The 18,133-nt window shown below is 59.8% G+C and overlaps 1 protein-coding gene across 3 annotated transcripts; it reads right to left on the minus strand.

The window, feature by feature from the left end:
* Positions 1–696: 696 nt before the first annotated feature.
* On the minus strand, positions 697–16,595 carry SFXN3 (sideroflexin 3). Of its 3 annotated transcripts, none has more exons than XM_039482160.1 (11): positions 16,455–16,595; positions 12,292–12,458; positions 11,374–11,544; positions 10,375–10,473; positions 9,909–9,984; positions 9,050–9,135; positions 8,311–8,438; positions 8,106–8,155; positions 6,979–7,028; positions 5,810–5,857; positions 697–4,321 (listed from the first exon to the last, which is right to left on the minus strand). In XM_039482160.1, the coding sequence occupies exons 2-11, from the start codon at positions 12,453–12,455 to the stop codon at positions 4,225–4,227; spliced, it is 969 nt and encodes a 322-aa protein (XP_039338094.1). In that variant the 5' UTR covers positions 12,456–12,458; positions 16,455–16,595; the 3' UTR covers positions 697–4,224. The 3 variants fall into 3 exon arrangements, with proteins under 3 accessions (XP_039338094.1, XP_039338095.1, XP_039338093.1); XM_039482161.1 differs by having other exon boundaries at positions 16,413–16,595; XM_039482159.1 differs by lacking the exon at positions 16,455–16,595 and adding an exon at positions 14,083–14,203.
* Positions 16,596–18,133: the final 1,538 nt, after the last annotated feature.

Here is an 18,133-nt window from a genome sequence, read left to right on the forward strand (position 1 = left end):
GGCCTTCCACCAAGGGACCTGCGGCAGGAAGGGATCGGTCGTAGCCCTGTGCTGCGACTCGCGCCCTGCCCCTGGGGAAGGGGCGACGCCCACAGACACTGAGCGCCCGGGCCGTATTGCACAAGGATTGTTAAAGCTTTCTGCTCTCAAGCAGGTGCCTTTGATCGGCAGGAGGCCGGGCCCCCCCGGGAGAGCACCAGAACATCCTGCAGTTGGGGCAAACCCACCATCCTGCAGCGTCCCCCTGCCCCCAAATCCTTCCCCAAAGGCAAGAGCCAAAGCTCTTTGTGTACCACTCCCCCAGTTCCTCCTGCTCACGGGGCTCTCCCAGCCCCGCCGCGCCACACACCGCACCGAGATCCTTACAAAGCAACAGCGTTCGTTTCAGCGCCGCCGCCCGTCAGAGCCGCCGTCTCCTTATCTAAGCCCCGGCCTCAGAGACGTGCCCGCGCCCTTTCTGAGCAGACCTGGCTTACCAGGGAGGTTACAAACAGCACATAACAAGGGAATTTGCCAAACTCACTCCCACTGGAAGTCCATCCATCCTGTAGCACCTATTCCCACACGCTGCCAGCACAGGCCCCCTTTGTGTCACCAGAAAGCAACAACACACTTTTTGTAGGACCTACATATAAACGCTGCATTGCATAACACCCCTGCTGGGAGCGTCCAGGGTGCCCTTTTTTTTTTTTCTCCTTGGATTGTTTGATTTTAAACGTCCTGCCCTTCCAAAGATCTGATTTCTGTGCAGGCCCCTGCTGGAAATGAATCCAGCGCAGAGGAGAAATGACACCCAGTTACTTTTACAGACAAGAGTACCGGGATTTGCCTTGTTTCCTTGGCCCTGTCAAAACTTGGAGTTTCTCATATTTTCTTTCGTTTACACCCAGTTTCCATTGTTGTCCCCCCAGTGCTCAAGCCGAGTGACTCTTAGGGCTACACTTGGGGGGCATCGATCTAAGTTATAAAACTTCAGCTACACTATTCGCCTCACGGCGGCGAGTCGACCACCGCGGCTCCCCCGTCGCCTTCGCTTACTCCTCCTGCCGAGGTGGAGCACAGGCGTCCATTCGGGAATCCATTTATTGCGTCTAGACGATAGATTGATCCCCCGCTAGATCGATTACCACCCGCCGATCCGGCGGGTAGCGTAGACGTGGCCTTAGGTGGGGCTGAAGTGATCAGGGGCCACGGAAGCTCCTTGGCTGGAGGTTTTCGAAAGGAGACTGGAGCCATCTGTCTTGGATGATTTAGACCCAACAACTCCTGCTGCTCGGCCGGGGGTTAGACCAGACGACCTTCGCGCCCCCATTCCCCTCACCTGGGAAAAGCGAGGTGTGGCCGGGGGAAACGGCTTTCCCACAGGCACACAGCAAACCGATGGCCAAACCAAGACGGGGACCCAGGAGTCCTGACTCCCAGGGCCCTGCTCAAACCACTTGGACCAAGCTGCCTCCAGCCTCCCTCAAAACCGTTGGAAAGGATTGTCCCCCAGTGGACATGACGACTAAAGTCAGCCCGTCCCTGGAATCTGATGTCCCACCTAGCCCCGTGCAATGCCCGCTGCTGTACCACACACTTCAGAGGGAAGTGTGAAACCCCCACAGTGCACCGTTTCTGCCTGACTCCAGCTGCTGATCACTCTGTGCCCTGAAGCATGAGGATGGAGGGTCCTTATCACTGCCCTCCCAGCCAGTGCAATCTGGGCAAATTACAGACAAGCGCTGAGCCTGATTCTGTCAGGGCTATTCTAGGGGACGACTTGATCAGCTGGCAAGCGCAAACGGGCCAAATGCCCACTTTTGTCAAAAAAACGAGGTGCAGAGGAACATGCGATGGGGGGGGGCTGCGATGCCAGCCCTGCGCAGGGGGCAGGCAGGGCTCAGGCGAGCAGCAACCCCAGCCCTGTGCAGGGGGCAGGCAGGACTCAGGCGAGCAGCAATCCCAGCCCGTGCAGGGGGCAGGCAGGGATCGGGCAAACAACTCGGGCCAGCCCTGGGGGGGGGGGGAGGGGGCCTCAGGCCAGCCCTGCGCAGTGTCCTGTTTTCCCTTTGGGAACTAGAATCACCCCAGGCATCTGGGAGGAGCAACAAGCCACCTTCTGCAGCAGATCTGAACGCAGCAGATCTGAGCTCTCTCTGCGTCTCTTGTAGGATGGGGCTGATTCTCCCTCCAGGACACAATCAAAGGCCGCTCTTACTGGGACACCCGCTCCGGCTAGTTCTACTTTGCAATATCCAATTCCCTTTCTGCCCCAGAGCCGGGTTGTTTGCTCTGTGCCCCTCACTCAGCTGGGCCGGCAAACAGGGGGTCAGTTTCACCTCTTGAGTCTACTCAGTTTCCTTTCTGGCAGGAGCAGAGGGCCAGTCCCCAGCACAGCAGGGGAAGGTTTATATCCAGGCCAGGACTAAACGCGTTTTCATTAATGTCACAGAAACATTTCTGTCCGGTTTAGACGTTGTAAAACATCCAATTTTTATCTGTCTGTAGCTACACACCCACCCACGCCACAAAGCCCAGGGACCTTAAAGCAGTGTGACGCGATCCCTTCAAACGTCACCTGTTCAAAGGGCGTCTAGCAGCCCCAGGATGCGACTTGAGCCTGGAACAAAGGCGACATTAAATAACACCCCCCTCCCGGGCTGGTTTTCGGAGATTAGAATGTGTCATTTGCTCTGGAGATCAAAGCAGCGGAAAACCGGATTAAATTGCTGACCTGGAGTAGCCTTGGGCCCCTTGTGCTTAGCTGTGACATTCCCCAGCCCTTTCCATTAGAGCTCAGGCATTTCCGAGCCGTCAGATCTACGTTAGCTGCCTTGATTAGGCTAGTTTTAAAAAGATGCATTCAGACCCCTGCTCCTGCACCCACTGAAGCCAACGGTGCAGCTCCTGCAGATTTCAGCGGGGCAGGATCAGCCCTGAACGAGGATGATTTTGAGCTCGATGGTGCAGGCTGCGACAGAGCTGTGATTACTGGAAGAGTCTCCCTACCCCTGTAGCGTTGGTTCTTTCCGATCACAGAAGAGGGGCGGGTTTCCTCTTTTTGTGCTTTATTGATCAGTGATCTCTTGCGCCCAGCGATTGTCTTTCGCATCCTAAAACGATTGTGATGCATTTTCCCCTGCACCGTACGTGTATTGAGTCAATATTCACAATAAAACGGGGGGGCCCTGACTTTCCTTCACGCCTAGGGTGACCAGATGTACAGATTTTATAGGGACAGTCCCAATTTCTGGGTCTTTTTCTTATATAGGCTCCTGTTACCCCCCGACCCCTTCCTGATTTTTCACACTTGCTGTCCGGTCGCCCTACTCACACCTCCCAGAGTGCGTTTAAAAGGGGCAATGCAACGGGCAGCGGGTTAGATCTGTGCAGACAGGCAGGGGAATTTCCTCACGGACAGTTTAACTCTCCCCCATGGAAATTCCATTATTCTGCATGTGCAAGGTCTCAGAACTGGTCCCTGCAGAGACAACGGTTAGGAATGAGCCCGGACATGCACAGGCATTGAGCGTGCAAAAATACACACACACGAGTGAAAGCTGGTTCCAAACACCAGGTTCCAACAGCAGCGATCAGCCCAAGTGCAAAGCTGAGTTACAGATCTGGGTCCGGGCATTCAGACACTGCAGCTAATTCTCCTCTGGTAGGCAGAGAAACCCCAGATCAGGACACCCCAAAACACTCCGGAGTCCATCTCTGCACCAAGCTCCCTTGTATAGTCGTCTCTTTCCCCCCTCAATCTTTTTCTGAGCGACTCTGCTGTATAAGTACGTAGCTTTCCCCAGCAGTCAGTCCACCTCATCGCAATCGAGTGTCTAGAAAGACTGCAACCGCATCCCATGGAAGCATTACTCTCCAGACATGTGAGCCACTCTGGGACCACGCACAGCAGGAGGGTGGAGTGGAGGGAGGGTTACTGAGGGGCCCTGGCCGCTCTCGACCTGCCACCGGAGAGGATCAGCTCTGCCTGTTTCTGTTTTGTTCAGGAAAGACAATCTATACCACAGCAGCATATATCACTACCTATTGCTATGGGTCATCTGAGTGCAAGGAACCTACATCGTACACACAGGACCTACTGAGACATGACAGCCAGAAATAAAGCAGCAGCTCAAAGGCGTTATTCTAGTTCAACATTTAACATTCTCCCCGGACACCTGGGTTCCGATCCGTTCCCTGATCTCTTCTCCCGGCAGCTGGGGGGGTGGAGGAGAGCCTGGCTTAAAGCCCTTTGTTGAAGTAGACAGTCTCCACGTGGGGGTTCTTCTCCCGGACCAGAGCTTGGACTTCAGGCTCCAGGCGACTCACTCGCATCGAGCTGCGGAAGGGAGACAAACCCATTCAGAGAGGAGGCAGGGAGGGCAAGGAACGTGTGACTACCGGTTGGAGAGGTGTCAGGACGTCTCCCCTTCCGTACGGGTGGGAGAATGCTCCAGTCAATCCATCCTCACCCAGCGACTTTAGTCTGCACACAGATTCGGATTTGACTGGATCTCTCGGTTACGCAGAAGCTCCCGGTAAATGCACTATTACACAGCAAGTCTCAGCCTACGGGCTGGCTCGCAAGCTAGCTGCAGCCCGCGAGTGGCCGCCTCCGGCACGTGGGAGCGTTTCTGCCCTCCCAGGGGCTGGCTGAGCCGGTTATCAAGAAGAAGAGGCAGCAGCAGAGCAAAGAGAATCCAAGACGGTGGCACAAATGTTTCCTGTGCTAACGGCCCTGCAGAGACCAGCTGCCCAGAATGCCCTTCTGCCTCTCTTAGCAAGAACTGGGTCAAGCGCAGGATGGGGCTGTGCATCCAGAACCACAGGGACCCTGAGAGGTCCTCAAGCCCTGTGCGCTGAGGCAGGACCAAGTAAACCTAGACCGGCCCTGACAGGGGTTTGTCCAATCTGCTCTTAAAGAGTCATGGACGATCAGGGTTGGAAGGGAGCTCAGGAGGTATCTAGTCCCACTCCCTGCTCAAAACGGGACCAATCCCCAACTAAATCATCCAGTGACAACCCACAACCCGCCTTGGAAGCCTGTCCCACAGCTTAACTCCCCTAGGGTTAGCGAGATGTTCCCAAAATCCAACCTAAATCTCCCTCGCTGCAGATGAAGCCCGTTCCTTCTTGTCCTACCTTCAGTGAACATAAAGAATAAGTGATCACAGCTTCCCGCTTCTCTAACTGGTGCAAAAGTGTCTCCAGGGCTTGAGGGAGCAAAGATGTCTTAAGCCAGTGGTTCTCAACCAGGGGTACGCCTGGGACAATTTAGTTGGGGATTGGTCTTGCTTTGAGCAGGGGGTCCCTTCCAATCCTGATCTTCTATGATTCTAGGAGTACCCTGGGGGTACACAGAGGTCCTCCAGGGGGTGCAGCAATTTGCCTGGTTTCACAACAGGCTACAGAAAAAGCACCAGCGAAGTCAGTACGAACTAAAATTTCATCCAGACCATGACTTGTTTCTCCTACGCTGAAATGTAAGTACAATATTTACATTCCAATCGGTTTATTTGATAATTATATGGTAAAAAGGAGACAGTCGGCCATTTGTCAGTAATGGTGTGTGGGGCCACTTTTGGGTTTTTAGGTCTGATTTTGGAAGCAAGTCGTTTTTAAGTGAGGGGAAACTTGGAGAACACAAGACAAATCAGACCCCGAAAGGGGGACAGTCGTCTGGAAAGGTTGAGAGACACTGTCTTAAACCACCTTGGTGCATCCGTACACACACAAACCCCCACCCCAACTCCTAGGCCGTGTGGGACATCGCTCACAGCTGGGCCCAGGCGCACAGAGGGCCCGGCAAAGACCGGCCAACCCCTACCTTTTCTGTGGGAAGAGCGCGCAGCACAGCGGGGTCGCGAACACCAAGCTGCAAAAGGAGAGACACCGAGAGCAGAGCTGATTTCTAACGCCTCCACCCAGGGATTGCTGCAAAGGCCGAGAACGGCGGGAACGAAGCAGCATCCCATGGAACGAGAGGCTAGGACTGGGGAAGCACTGGCATGAGGGCCAGGAAGCCCCCCCTGCCCAAACACGCCCGCTGCAGGGAGGCAGGACGGACCAGTGGTCAGGGCTCCAGGCTGGTACTCAGAGTCCATCTGTAAGGCGGGGCTGTTACACCTCCTGCCTGGGGTGTCTCGAGGATAAACACCCCAACAAAAGCAAGATGCCAACGGACCCCCAGTAATTAGGGCTGGATGAGACAGAGAGAGACACTGCCCCAAAGGAAATTCCATTCATCTTCCTCTGCCTTCCCCAGATGAACCTCCCAGCCAGCTTCCCTTCCCCTCCCCAAATTACTCTAACAGGGCAGTTGGCTGCTGATCTGAACTATCCAGACCCCTTGTCTCTGCTCCGCTGAGCTGGAAACCTCACCAGACACACACACTCCGGTGAGTTTTATCCCTTCCTGCTGCCAGGAGGGTGGGAAATACAATCAGGGTCTCTTGGCACTCCTGCTTCTGGCCCGACCTAGGAAGCCTCATGCCTGACAACATCCTGCAGCAGGGAGTTCCGCAGGGTGTGTACACATCAGGCAACACAGCCAGGGCCGCCCAGAGGATTCAGGGGGCCTGGGGCAAAGCAATTTTGGGGGCCGCTTCCATTAAAAAAGATGCAATACTATAGAATTACTATATTTTTGTGGGGGCCCCTGCAGGGCCCGGGGCAAATTGCCCCACTTTGCCCCCATCCACCCCCCGGGTGGCCCTGAAAGCAGCAGTCTGACCACTGACTTGGTCTGAATTTCCTGGCCATGAATTTAACTGCAAAATGAACGACGACGGGGAGTGGGTGGGGAAGGAGCCTCCGAAGGGGCTGGCTTCACTTCGAAGGCTCACAGTGGTTCCAGTTTGATCCCACCCGGTTTGAAGCAAATGGTGCTTCCAACGCCGAGACCAGGCTAGTGAACCCTGGGGAAAGTTGCCCCCGAGTGGCCTCTTCCCTTCAGCTGGGCTGGGCGAGTTTCCCCGATTTGCAGCCATCACTTACCAGAACCCCACCAGTCCGACCTGCAAGGGAGCGTTCAGCCAGGGGTATCGCTACACGGAAAGACAAGGGGGCTTTGGATTAGCAAGAGGGTTATATTGGGGGGGGTCTCTTATACATCAAGGCCAAGGGGACAGGTCAGAGGGGTCGGCACTATACACTGCGGGGCACTAGCGGGTGATCCACGCAGAGCTGCCTGCTCCTTTCCCGGTTCCCAGCTGGCTCGGAAAGGCGCTAAAGGTCCTTCCTAGGGTTACCTCTCCCCAGCGGCACTGGCGGGAGTTGCCCGGGGGTTGGTGCCCCACCACGAACGGGGCGGGGGGGCCAGGAGACGATCACTGTCGGAACCCGGTCCAGACCGTGACAATCCCCGGATCTCTGTGCACACACGGGGCTCGGCCCTGCACACAGCTGGCAGGTAGGACCGGGGTCTGCCACTTCTCCCCAGAGCCACGGTCCATCTCCTGTCTCCGCTCAATCTCACACTTAAGGGTCTGTCTACACCGCGCCCCGACTCTGACTCAGGTTTGAGCCCTTTCCGTCCACACACAAATCAGCCTGATTCGGGTCAGCGAGCGCTCAGGGCCCGGGTCCTAGAACCCCGCTGGGAGTGTGGGTAAAAGCCACTCAGGTCCAAGCCCTGTCAGTGTGCAGTGTGGACGCAGCTCAAGCCACATCTCTGTGGATGCAGTAGCACGGCTGGGAGAGCCAGGCCCAGCAGTTGTAAGCCCAGGATTACAATGCAATGTGGATCCTTAAGCCCGGGTTTGAAAACACCAAGTGGACAAGCCAGGTCCCCCAGCCCTGGGTTTACAATGCAGTGCAGCCATATCCTCAGAGGAGCTTTATACCGTCCCCATCAGCCGGACCGACATTAACCCTCCTGCCCCACTGCACCGGCAGGGGCGGGCTGGAATCCTGATCCTCCCAGGGAGGTGGGCAGATCTCGGGGCGCTCCCATGAACCCCAGGGCACATGGAGAAATGATGCCCTGTGTGCACACAGGCGCCAGCCGTAATGAGAGGGGACCCCCCAAGCCACGTAGACGGGGTGTCATCCAGCCCCATGGAGAGGCTGCTGGGGTGTGGCTGGGCAGGGAAAGCCCCGGTGGCCCCGTGCCGGGGACTTACCTTCAGGAAGGCTCTCTTCTCCAGGGCGTTCATGATCACAGGAGGGATGGCTAGGAGGGGCGAAGGAGAAGGAAATTAACAGGCGCCGCTAACTGCAATGGGCGTCGCTGGCAGGAAGCGAGGCAGGAGTTTGTGGTGCCCGAGCACAGGGGGGGCCCCGGATCCGGCCCACGCGCAGTGCAGATCTGCCAGGGAAGTGACTCACCCATGGCGGGGGCAGCCATGCCGATCCGGGACACCACCACCTGAGCAATGGCTTGCTGGGCCGCTGCCCTCGACTCCCCCAGCCGGTTCCCGTCCTCATCCGTGACGGGGATCCCAAACTTCAGCTCCCTGCGAAAGAGACAGAGCGGGGTCCCTTACCGCTACCTGCGCGCCAGGACACAGATGGACTACAGTTAGGGAGCCTGCCTGGGGCAGAGGGCTGGGTAACGGGGCACAGAGCCATTGCCCTCCACGGGCTGTGTCTGCAAACCGTGTGAATGGGTGAGGGGGTTCTCAGCCCAGCTCCTAGGGGTCAGCTCCCTCGTTAGCGCTCTCAGCAGAGTGTCCAAGGACTGAATTCCGCCATGGCAGGCGTGAGGTTCAAACTGGCATGAGGCTCACCATGACGCCGCCTGTGCCATACTGGGTCTGTGGTTGGCGAGAGGCTTTCAGACCATGGCTAATCTCTGGGAAATGACCATCATTGCAGTTCTATAAACTAAAATGAATCTCATGCTTCAAGGCATGTGCTGACCAGCTGCGGGGGTCAGGAAGGAATTCCACCTGTCACAGCACTGCACTGCTGACCCAGTGCAGTATGAGGAGGGTCTCGCCCCCCCACAGCATCAGATTGTGGTTACTGCCCGAAGCAAGGTACCCGGCTAGACGGAGCCATGTCCTTCAACAGCATCTATTTCCCCCGTTTGCAGAGCTGCTCTGTTAGGGTGAAGGCCGCTTACCTCTGCCGCATTAAAGGAATGTTGATGCAGTTAGCAGCTGCCACGGCAGCAAAAGGCACGTAGCGGCCAATAATCGATGGTAAATGCTGCAGAGGGAGAGAAGGGAGAATCACACGCCCGGGAATGAGACTACAGGAGGGTAGAAGGAAGAACAGTCTAGTGGTTAGAGCACAAGGCTCCGTTCCATTCCTGGCTCTGCCTGGGCCGGTCATTTCATCTCTCTAGGCCTCATTTCCCCATCTGCAAAGCAGGAATAACGACTTGTCCTACCTCTGTCTTGTGTGGTTAGACTCCTAGCGTGTCAGGGCAGGGGCGATCTGTCACTGTGTGTCGATCAGTGCAGCACCTGGCGCCCTGATCTTGGCTGGGGCCCCGAGGGGGGTTGGAAGCAGCTGCTCCATTCTCCAGTGGATTCCAGTTGGATCCCGGGGCTCGTCTTAGAGCCGTCAGCCCTGCTCTCCCTAACCCTGCGGGGCACAACTCTGGGGAGGCTTGTGGACTTACACCCAGCAGGAGATCAGAATCGGGTCTGTTATTGTCTGCCTACGGCGCTGGGTCAGCTGGGGCAGACACACGACATGGGGCATTAAACACCCGACGCAGGGGGACGGGTGAGAGCAACATGCTTGGGCTTTCCCCAAGCAAAACCCCATCCTCCAACCCCAGAGCTCCTCCCAGGGCTAGGAGAGCCCCTGGGTCGCTCCTGGGGGGCCGGGCGTGGATGCAGAGCGGCCGGGACCCACTGTCTGTCCCTGCTGCCTGCCAGAGTACGAGTCCTGCAGCGTAGGGCCCGGGCGGCCCCTCTCCCTGGACCCCGGGCCAGGCGTGCTCCGACCCGAAGCGGGGCTGGGCCCCCTACCTTGGTGAGAGATTTGAGTCCCAGCGCCGTCACGACCGCCCCGGTGGTGGCGCTGACGTAGGCCGTCCCCAGCTGGCTGCAAAGGAAGCAGGCAAGTCCAGTGAGGCCGGGAACTCGCTGGGCAGCCTGGGCACAGGGCAGCAGGACGGGGCCTTGTCCTGCCAGGCTGCCTGTCCCGCGGTGAGCCTTTCCCTCCAGGCATGGAGGGCGCCCCCCGGTGGCCTGCCCCGGTTCTGTGTAGCCGGGGACCAGCCCATCACCCCAGCAGGGAGCCCGCAGCGCTGCCTTCCAGCCCGACCGGCCCGGGCAGGCAGCCAGGGTGAAGGCAGCTCAAGCTACAGGCCGAGGCTGTTCTTAAAGCAGCCGCCTTCGCGCAGCACACGGCAGTGCCAGGGGGAAGGCACCGGCCCTGCCCTGTGGCATCAGTGCCCCGTACTGTGCGGCTCCGGCTCTGCCGCTCCCTTACCCGACCGTGATGGGGGCGTCTCCGCTCCGGTTAGTGTAGTTCACAATCGCGTTGAACGACTGGTTCACCCACTGCCAGAATAACACCGCGGGGGTCGTCCTGGGGGGAGGAGGGAGGAGCACGTCGGAGGAGGGAGAGGCGAGGTCCCGAGCGGACGGGAGACAGGAAGTGTGGCTGGTGGAGTTAGCGCGGATCAGCCCTCCCCACCCACACCATGGACCCCTCCGCCTGGGATTCTCCCCCGCCTGACCCCTTGCTCGTCGCTCACGCCTCAGACCCCTACCCCAGGGCTTGTGCCTAGCAGAGTCCCCTGCCCTTCGCTGCAGCACTGTGCCCCAGGGAACCTACCGGGAATGTTAACCTGGTGGCACCCTACCAAGGGTCACTGCCCATCCTCCACCAGGGCTGGTGTGGTCCAAAGTGCAACAGGTGTGGTGATGCGCTGCCCCTGATCAGGCTGCGCTGCTGCCACAGGCTTAAGGCCGGCCGGGGGCGCTGGAGGGCATGGGGAAGGGCTCCCTGCCCCGGGCCAGCACGGGGTGGTGGAAAGGTCAGGAAGGTCCCTGCCCCGGGTCAGCAGGGGGTGCTGAAGGGCACAGGGTGGGGGTCCCCGCCCCGGGTCAGCAGGGGGTGGTGGAGAGGTCAGGAAGGTTCCCACCCTGGGCCAGCAGAGGGTTCTGGAGAGGTCAGGAAGGCCCCTGCCCCGGGCCAGCAGGGGGCGCTGAAGGGCACAGGGTGGGGGTCCCCGCCCCGGGCCAGCAGGGGGCGCTGAAGGGCACAGGGTGGGGGTCCCCGCCCCGGGTCAGCAGGGGGCGCTGAAGGGCACAGGGTGGGGGGCCCCGCCCCGGGTCAGCAGGGGGCGCTGAAGGGCACAGGGTGGGGGTCCCTGCCCCGGCCAGCAGGGGGCGCTGCAGGGCACAGGGTGGGGGGTCCCCGTCCCAGCCAGCAGGGGGCACTGAAGGGCACGGGGGGGGTCCCCGCCCCGCAGGGCTCACGTGCCTGTAGAAGGTGAGCATGCAGCCGGTGATGGTCATGTTCATGGGCACCTGGGCCGACATGCGCCCGATCAGGATCATCTTCTCCCCGGTGTCGGGGTGGAAGGCCGAGTCGTAGATGTATTTTGCCCGCCAGAGCTGGTCCTCCGTCAGGTCCGGTGATACCGTCCCCGACCTGCGGGTGGTGCCAGGCAGAGGGAGCCATGACTCCCCCGTTCGCACCGGGGCGCCTCCCCCCCACCCTGTGTGCCGCCTGCCCTCACTTCCAGGGCAGATCACCCCCAACCCGCTGCTCCCGTGTGCTCCTTACTGGGAGCCTCAGCAGCCGGGAAAGAGCTGGCGGCTCCAGCCAGCACCCCTGGCCGAGCCGGAGCGAAAGCCCCACCGTGGGCTCCTTGGTGGGGGTCTCTGCTCTGGATGCCCGGCTCCCCCTGCCACCACAGGTTACTTCTTCCCTTGGGGAGAAGGCTGGTGCCACCTGGCGTCCTCCTGCATCTCCCCTCCCCACGGTGCCAGCTCCACAGGCTGCCGCTGGGATTCCCTCCCACCCTCTGCCGTGCCAAGCCTCCCTCTGGCCTTAAACCCCCAAAGCCACCTGTGCCCCTTCACGCCACTGCGCTCTGGCTCAGGCAGCAGAAGATCCCCCTCCTCTCCTGCCAGCTACTGCCCAACCCTGCAGAGGGGACACCCGCCTCGTCGCCCCCTTCCCGGGAGGGAGCCAGGACAGCTTGCTTGAGCCAATGGCACAGACCAGCTCCCGGCCCCGCTGCATTCAGGGCGTCGCCCCCAACCCCACCACTAGGGGGTCACCATGGCATAGCAGCTGGATTGCAGAGCCTCCCTCAGATAATGTGTCCTCCCCGCACCCCCCACCGCTCCCCAACCACGGGAGGGGAAACTCAGTCCAGACTTCACAGCCAACCTGTAATTCTCAACCACCCTCCGGGCGTCTTCCAGCGTCGCCGCAGACAGCAGGAGGTTGCGGGGGTCGGTCACCATGAAGAAGTGCTTGGCTCGCCCCTGGAAAGTGCTCTGGTCCCATCGCGGCTCCCGGAGGTTGATGTGCAAGGGCAGTTCCTCCGACATCCTCTGGGGGGAGACGGCGAGCGGGGAGGTTATGAGCAAGGATGCCGTGCAACCAGCCCAGGGGCGGCCCTCCCTCCATCAGAGACCCCCAGACACACACGTGGCTGGAGGGGCGGTGGGTTCCCAGCTCTATTGGGGCGGGGTCCTTCCTCCACTCTGGGGGCAATTCGTTCCCATGTGTCCTGAGCCGGGGGGGCCCAGAGGAGGCTGTTCAATCGCTCTGCTGCATTGTCCCAGCACAGGGCACTGTCTCCTTCCTGCCGGGGATGTCATGGGATCCCTCGCTCACCCGGAGAGGCCCTGGGCCTCTGTGATCAAAGAGCTCTGCCTCCGTCCCCCTCCCCCCCCCCCCCCCAGCACGCACCCGCAGCGAAAACCTCCAGCAGCCAGCTAGGGCCAGCCTGGATCCACCCAGCAAACAGGAAATCTCAAAGCATGTGCACACGGACCGTCCCCTTACCCTGCCCTTGGCGCTGACGCCCAGAGCTGGGGACGCAGGACTCCTGGGTTCTATCCCCAGCACCGCCCCAGAGTCGTCATGTGCCCACGGGCAAGTCCCTTCACCTCCCCGGGCCTTGGTCCCTCCCCCTGGGAAACGAGGCTAACGCTCCCCTACCCCAGGGGGACAAAATTCAACGCTGCCTGAAAAGCGCCTTGAGGCGCCAGAGCTGAAAGTGCAGCAGACAAGCAAAGGGTTAATACGGGGAGCAGATTCTTCGGCCAGGGAGAGCAGGATGCTTGATTCCCCCCACCCCCCTTCAGCGGGACCCACCCCCACTCCGGGCAGCACTCGGTCCCCCTCTAGTGGGGGCTGGGCTCCTGCAAGAGGGAGTCTGAACCCCACACTGGCAGCGACGGGGTTACGGGGAGCCCAGCCAGTTCTGTGGCACCTGGGGGGATGCAGGCAGCTGAGGATTAGACCCGGCTGGGGAGAACCAGGCTGGGTGGGTCCCATGCAGGAAGCACGGCGGGGTCGCTGCGGGTGAGTCAGAGAGGAGCGCTGCCGTAAGGAGCTTAGCCTGGGGACTGGACCAGTGGGCAAAGAGCAGCTGGCATGAGGGGGTGCCAGGCAGCCGACAGAGACGCTAAGGAACCACCGAGAGCAGGAGCCTTCAGCTGCCGGCTGGCGAGAGGCTGCCCAGGAAGCCAGGACTACGGGGTGAGCCTACCCCGCGAGTGGGCCATGCAAGGAGGGAAACTGAGGCTGTCACCCAATTGCAAGGGAGCACACAGAGGTTGCTACAGCCTTGGATACCAGAGCGTGCTTGGCCTTAAGAGCCAGAGGGCTCCGGTTCAACCCCGGCGGCTGCTGACCCACCCAGGGGTGCAGGGTGACTCCAGGCTGTGCTGGCAAGGGGGGCTGCGTGGGGGCTGCGCGGGGGGGTCCCTGGGGCACTGAGAGACCCTCAGAGGTTCAGACTGGTTCCATAAGCATATCCAGTCTGGGGGGGAGGGGTCTTCTCCCAGCCAAGCCCCGAGTTGGGGTGACGGACATAAGCAGGGGAGCGCAAGCTCAGGGCGTGGAACAGCCCTGTGGCTGGAGCAGAGGAACAGGAATCCTGCCCCCTGCTGGTGAGTGCTGACCCCCCAGCTGCCACGTTCCAACCCCAACTTCCTCCAAAGTTACTTGCAGGCGCTGGCGGAGGCCCCGTCTCCCCAAGCGATAAAGGGCAGAACCCATTAAAGTTGCGTCTCCAGAGAACCGGGCCCGACTCAGACCTCACACACCCTGTTGTCAATCCAGAGTGACTCCTCTGCAGTCAGCGGTGTGCCAGGGGCGTATCCCTGGGGTGAGCAAGAGTCAGGTCCTGGCGCCCTCCCGCTCTTTCCGTTCCTCTTTTGCCATCTGGCTCCCAGCTAAAGTCTGTGCATTTCCCCCTAGCAACCAGAAAAACCACCGGCCTCCAACTCCCTGCATCTCGGAAATGTCAGCCCTCCCTGGCAGCTCGCCCCGGATTTACTCCAATGCTTCTAATGCTCTCCAGCAGGAATAATCCCTGCACAGGAGGAGGGGACGGCCGGTTGTCATGAAACGAATTGGATGCAGGAGCCTGCCGTGGCTGAGCTGCTAAAGCCCTTATCCCCGGGTTGTTTTGTTCTGTTGTTTTTAATTCTTGTGTTTCCCCAAAGCAGGCGAGTGCCGTGCAGAGAAGCGACTCTTTCACCCCGAGCCGGTGGCCAGAGGGCATGAGGCAGCCCCAAATGGCGAGCGCTGGGGAGAAGGGACTGCAAGGTGTGAAATCAGGGCCCACAGTCCATTCTGAGGGGTGAGCAAACCCACCAAGAGAGGTGCTGCGTCTGCTACCTCCATCCCCCCTCCCCCCCATTCGCTAGGCTGCCCAGGAGCATCTGGGACGTCGGGCCGGATCCTGAACTCGCTGACATCAGGGAGTCGCTCCTGCAAAGTCACTTTGCCGTCTGTGTGAGCGAGGTCAGATGCTGGCCCACCGCCCCATACCTACTGTGGGCGCAGCCTGCCCCCCCAGGCAAAACCTGGCTCCCTGAAACAGGCCTCAGCCAGCAGCCCGACCCCCAGACAGGAGGAGGATTTGAACTCCAGGCCCTACTCTGCAAACAGCTCCGATTTCTACCGCCTCGTGCCAGGCCCCACAACACAGGGCCACATGCTAGCCAGCGACTCAGCTCCCTCAAAGTCAGTGGGGCTTCCCTGGGCCGTCGGGTGCCAAGTCTGTCTCTTGCTCAGACAGCAAGATGAAGAAACTAGCACTAGAAAGGAACGATTGGAGCATCCAGTCCCCCCCGCCCTCCGGGCAGGCTTGTGCCCTACGCTATGTATCCTAGGTTGCCCAGACGTCCCGATGTTTCGGTGTTTGTCCCGATATTTCGCTCCGCCGGCAGCACTTGACTTTTTTTTTTTGCTCCGCTGGCAGACCCCACCCCCAATGTGTCCCGATATTTCCTTCCTCTCATCTGGTCACCCTAACATATGCCCAGGGCCTTTTCCCAGCTGCGTGTAAATGACCCAAGGGGGCTGGCTCCAGCACTCCCCAGAGAAGACTCTTTCCTTGGGGAACGGGGTGGAGAGACCAACAGAGGCTGCTGCAGACAGCAGAAGATGCAGAGAAGGCTCCCGCGCCCGTGGCCGTGAGATTGCCAGGAAGGGAGTGGAGCGAGGCAAGGACCAGAGGCAGGCCAGGGCTGAGGTTGGTCTCCCAAGGTCTCCTCTCTGCCCACCCGCAGGGGACTGGCCGCTGCTCTTAGCACCATCTGCCTGGGAGCTGCAGCATGGCGAGGGAGAGGTGGACGAGGTTCGCGTGCTATGATGCACCAAGCCCTCAGCACCCAGGACCCACAGTTACTCCAAACCTAGGAGGATGTCGGGCGAGTGATTCTGGCCTAGCCCTGGCAGCCAGCACGTTCGCTAGCCCCTAGGCCAATGCACTAGCCACCAGCCCCACTCTGCCGCTCGCCCCTTGCCTGTGTTGTGCCAGGCACCTGCTGTGAAATCCCGCTGGGTCACAGCTCCCTGGGATGCTCCAGCTAACCCGGGCTGGCTGCCAGGGGCGCGAACCCCCGGCCCCTGGGGGCGCTGCGCTGAACCCACTCGTGCTCCGCGGCGTCACGGCAAAGCCCGGCAGGTTTAACGCGGGAGGGGCCCAAACCAACCCCCACTTCAGCGGCCAATGCCCCTGGGGCCCTGCCTAAGTCCTGGAGCCCAGCCCCGCACCGCCAAGGGCGCAAACCCAGCCCCGGAGCCTGGAGCTGACACTCCGGGCGGGGCACAAGCCCAGGCAGATGGAACAAGGTTGCGCTGGCCGGCTGCTGCCACCGGCGGGGAGGGTGGAAGTGGAAGGGGAAGGGGAAGCGACCCCCCCTCCGCCAGCAGCGCCCGTGGGGGGAGGGCTCCGGGGACGCGTGGGCTCCCGCTGGGCACCCGTGGATCCCGGACACCCCCGCCCGGGCGCCTCCTCCCCGCGCCCAGGCAGCCGCACGCACCCCCGGGGTGCGGGGCTGGATCCCCGGGCGGCTCCGACTCACCGGCTCGCTGACAGCTCCGGCCCCCGCCCGTCGTCCGGCCCCCGGCCCCAGCCCAGTGCGCAGCGGCGCCGCGCCCAGGGCGCGCAGGCCGGAGGGCGGGGAGCGCAGCTGGAAGGGGCCGGGCACCGGCGGGGCGGAGCCAGGCGGCTCCCCGCGCTCCAGGCTCCGGGCGCACGGGCCGTGCCCCGCCGAGGGGGCCGCGCGGGCTGTGAGGCCGGGGCTGGATGCCCGGGCGGGGGGGGACGGACCAATCCTGTTCCCATGGCCCCCGGCGAGGGCAGGATCGGGCCCGACGTGATCCGGGCCGCGGATCTCTCATGCCCCGGGCTCCCGTCCCCGCGCTGGGGCAGTTTGGCACCAAGGGGGCATTTGCCCCCAGGAGAGGGCTGGCAGGGCGGCCGCCTTCCCCTGCCCGGGGCTGCCCCAGGGGGCTGCCCAGGAGCTCCACCGACAGCCTGAATGGGGGGGTGCCAAATCTGTGCCACACTTAGGGTGACCAGACAGCAAGTGTGAAAAAGCGGGATAATTTTAGGTGGTGTCTAGAACGGATCCAAGTCCTCCTCCCGCCCTGCCTTTTAAGCCAATCTATATTTTTAAAATAATATAAAAATGGACTGGAAACAGTAAGTGTTGCCCTATATTACACAATATCACTATTGTAAGAAAACTGTATTTAACTAGTAGTCTGGTTCTGTGGAGGCAGCCGTTGTAGTTATGTTTATTATATAGGTGCACACAAGTTTGTTTCAGGCTATTTAAGCAGAAGCCTTATTGGCAGGTGTGTATGTATAAGCAAGCAAGAGCGCAAGCAGCAGAATAGATGAGGTTAGATCAATCAGGGAGAGCAGAGTTAACGAGAGGTGTGGAAACCAGGAGGGAGGGAAACCTGAACTGTAATGAAAATCATTGAAAGTCTTCACAGTCTGTATTAAACAGAAAACTGATGAGCTTAAATTCTGAGCAGAACTGCAAAGATGAGCTGTTCATTAACAGTCAATTTTCCAGTTCATCTGCAATTTAAAAACAACAACTGAGAAAATGGCAGAAGAACTAACCACCCAGTTTTCACCTCTTGGTTTTCACACTCAGCTGGCACAGGGAACATCCTCCTGATTGAACTAAAACCTACTAACCTAGCTTGCTTTGCTTATATATATATGCCACTTGCCCTGCTTCCTTTGCACTGCTTGCTCTGAAGAAGGAAGTCACCACTCAAAGCTCATGCTACAAAACATCTGTTAGTCTATAAGGTGCCACAGGATTCTTTGCTGTATTTAACTAAGAATATAAAAATGTATTAATACTCTTTTGACTATGGAAACAACCCAACACTCTTGGGTCAAGGGAGGAATAGCTCAGTGGTTTGAGCACTGGCCTGCTAAACCCAGAGTTGTGAGTTCAACCCTTGAGGGGGCCATTTAGGGATCTGGGGCAAAATCAGTACTTGGTCCTGCTAGTGAAGGCAGGGGCTGGACTTAATGACCTTTCAAGGTCCCTTCCAGTTCTAGGAGATTGGTATATCTCCTATTATTATTAAATTAACCCTCAAACGCAAATACTTTCTAAAATGAAAACAAAATGTAGCCTCTTCTTTTGCGACGTCGTTCCGTGGGGGGGGGCTGCCCCTTGCCCAGCCTGGGGCAGGAGTGGTGACTGCGGGCTGGGGGTGTCACGAATCC

This window comes from Mauremys reevesii, linkage group 7 (genome assembly GCF_016161935.1).
Source record: "Mauremys reevesii isolate NIE-2019 linkage group 7, ASM1616193v1, whole genome shotgun sequence".
NCBI lineage: Eukaryota > Metazoa > Chordata > Testudines > Geoemydidae > Mauremys > Mauremys reevesii.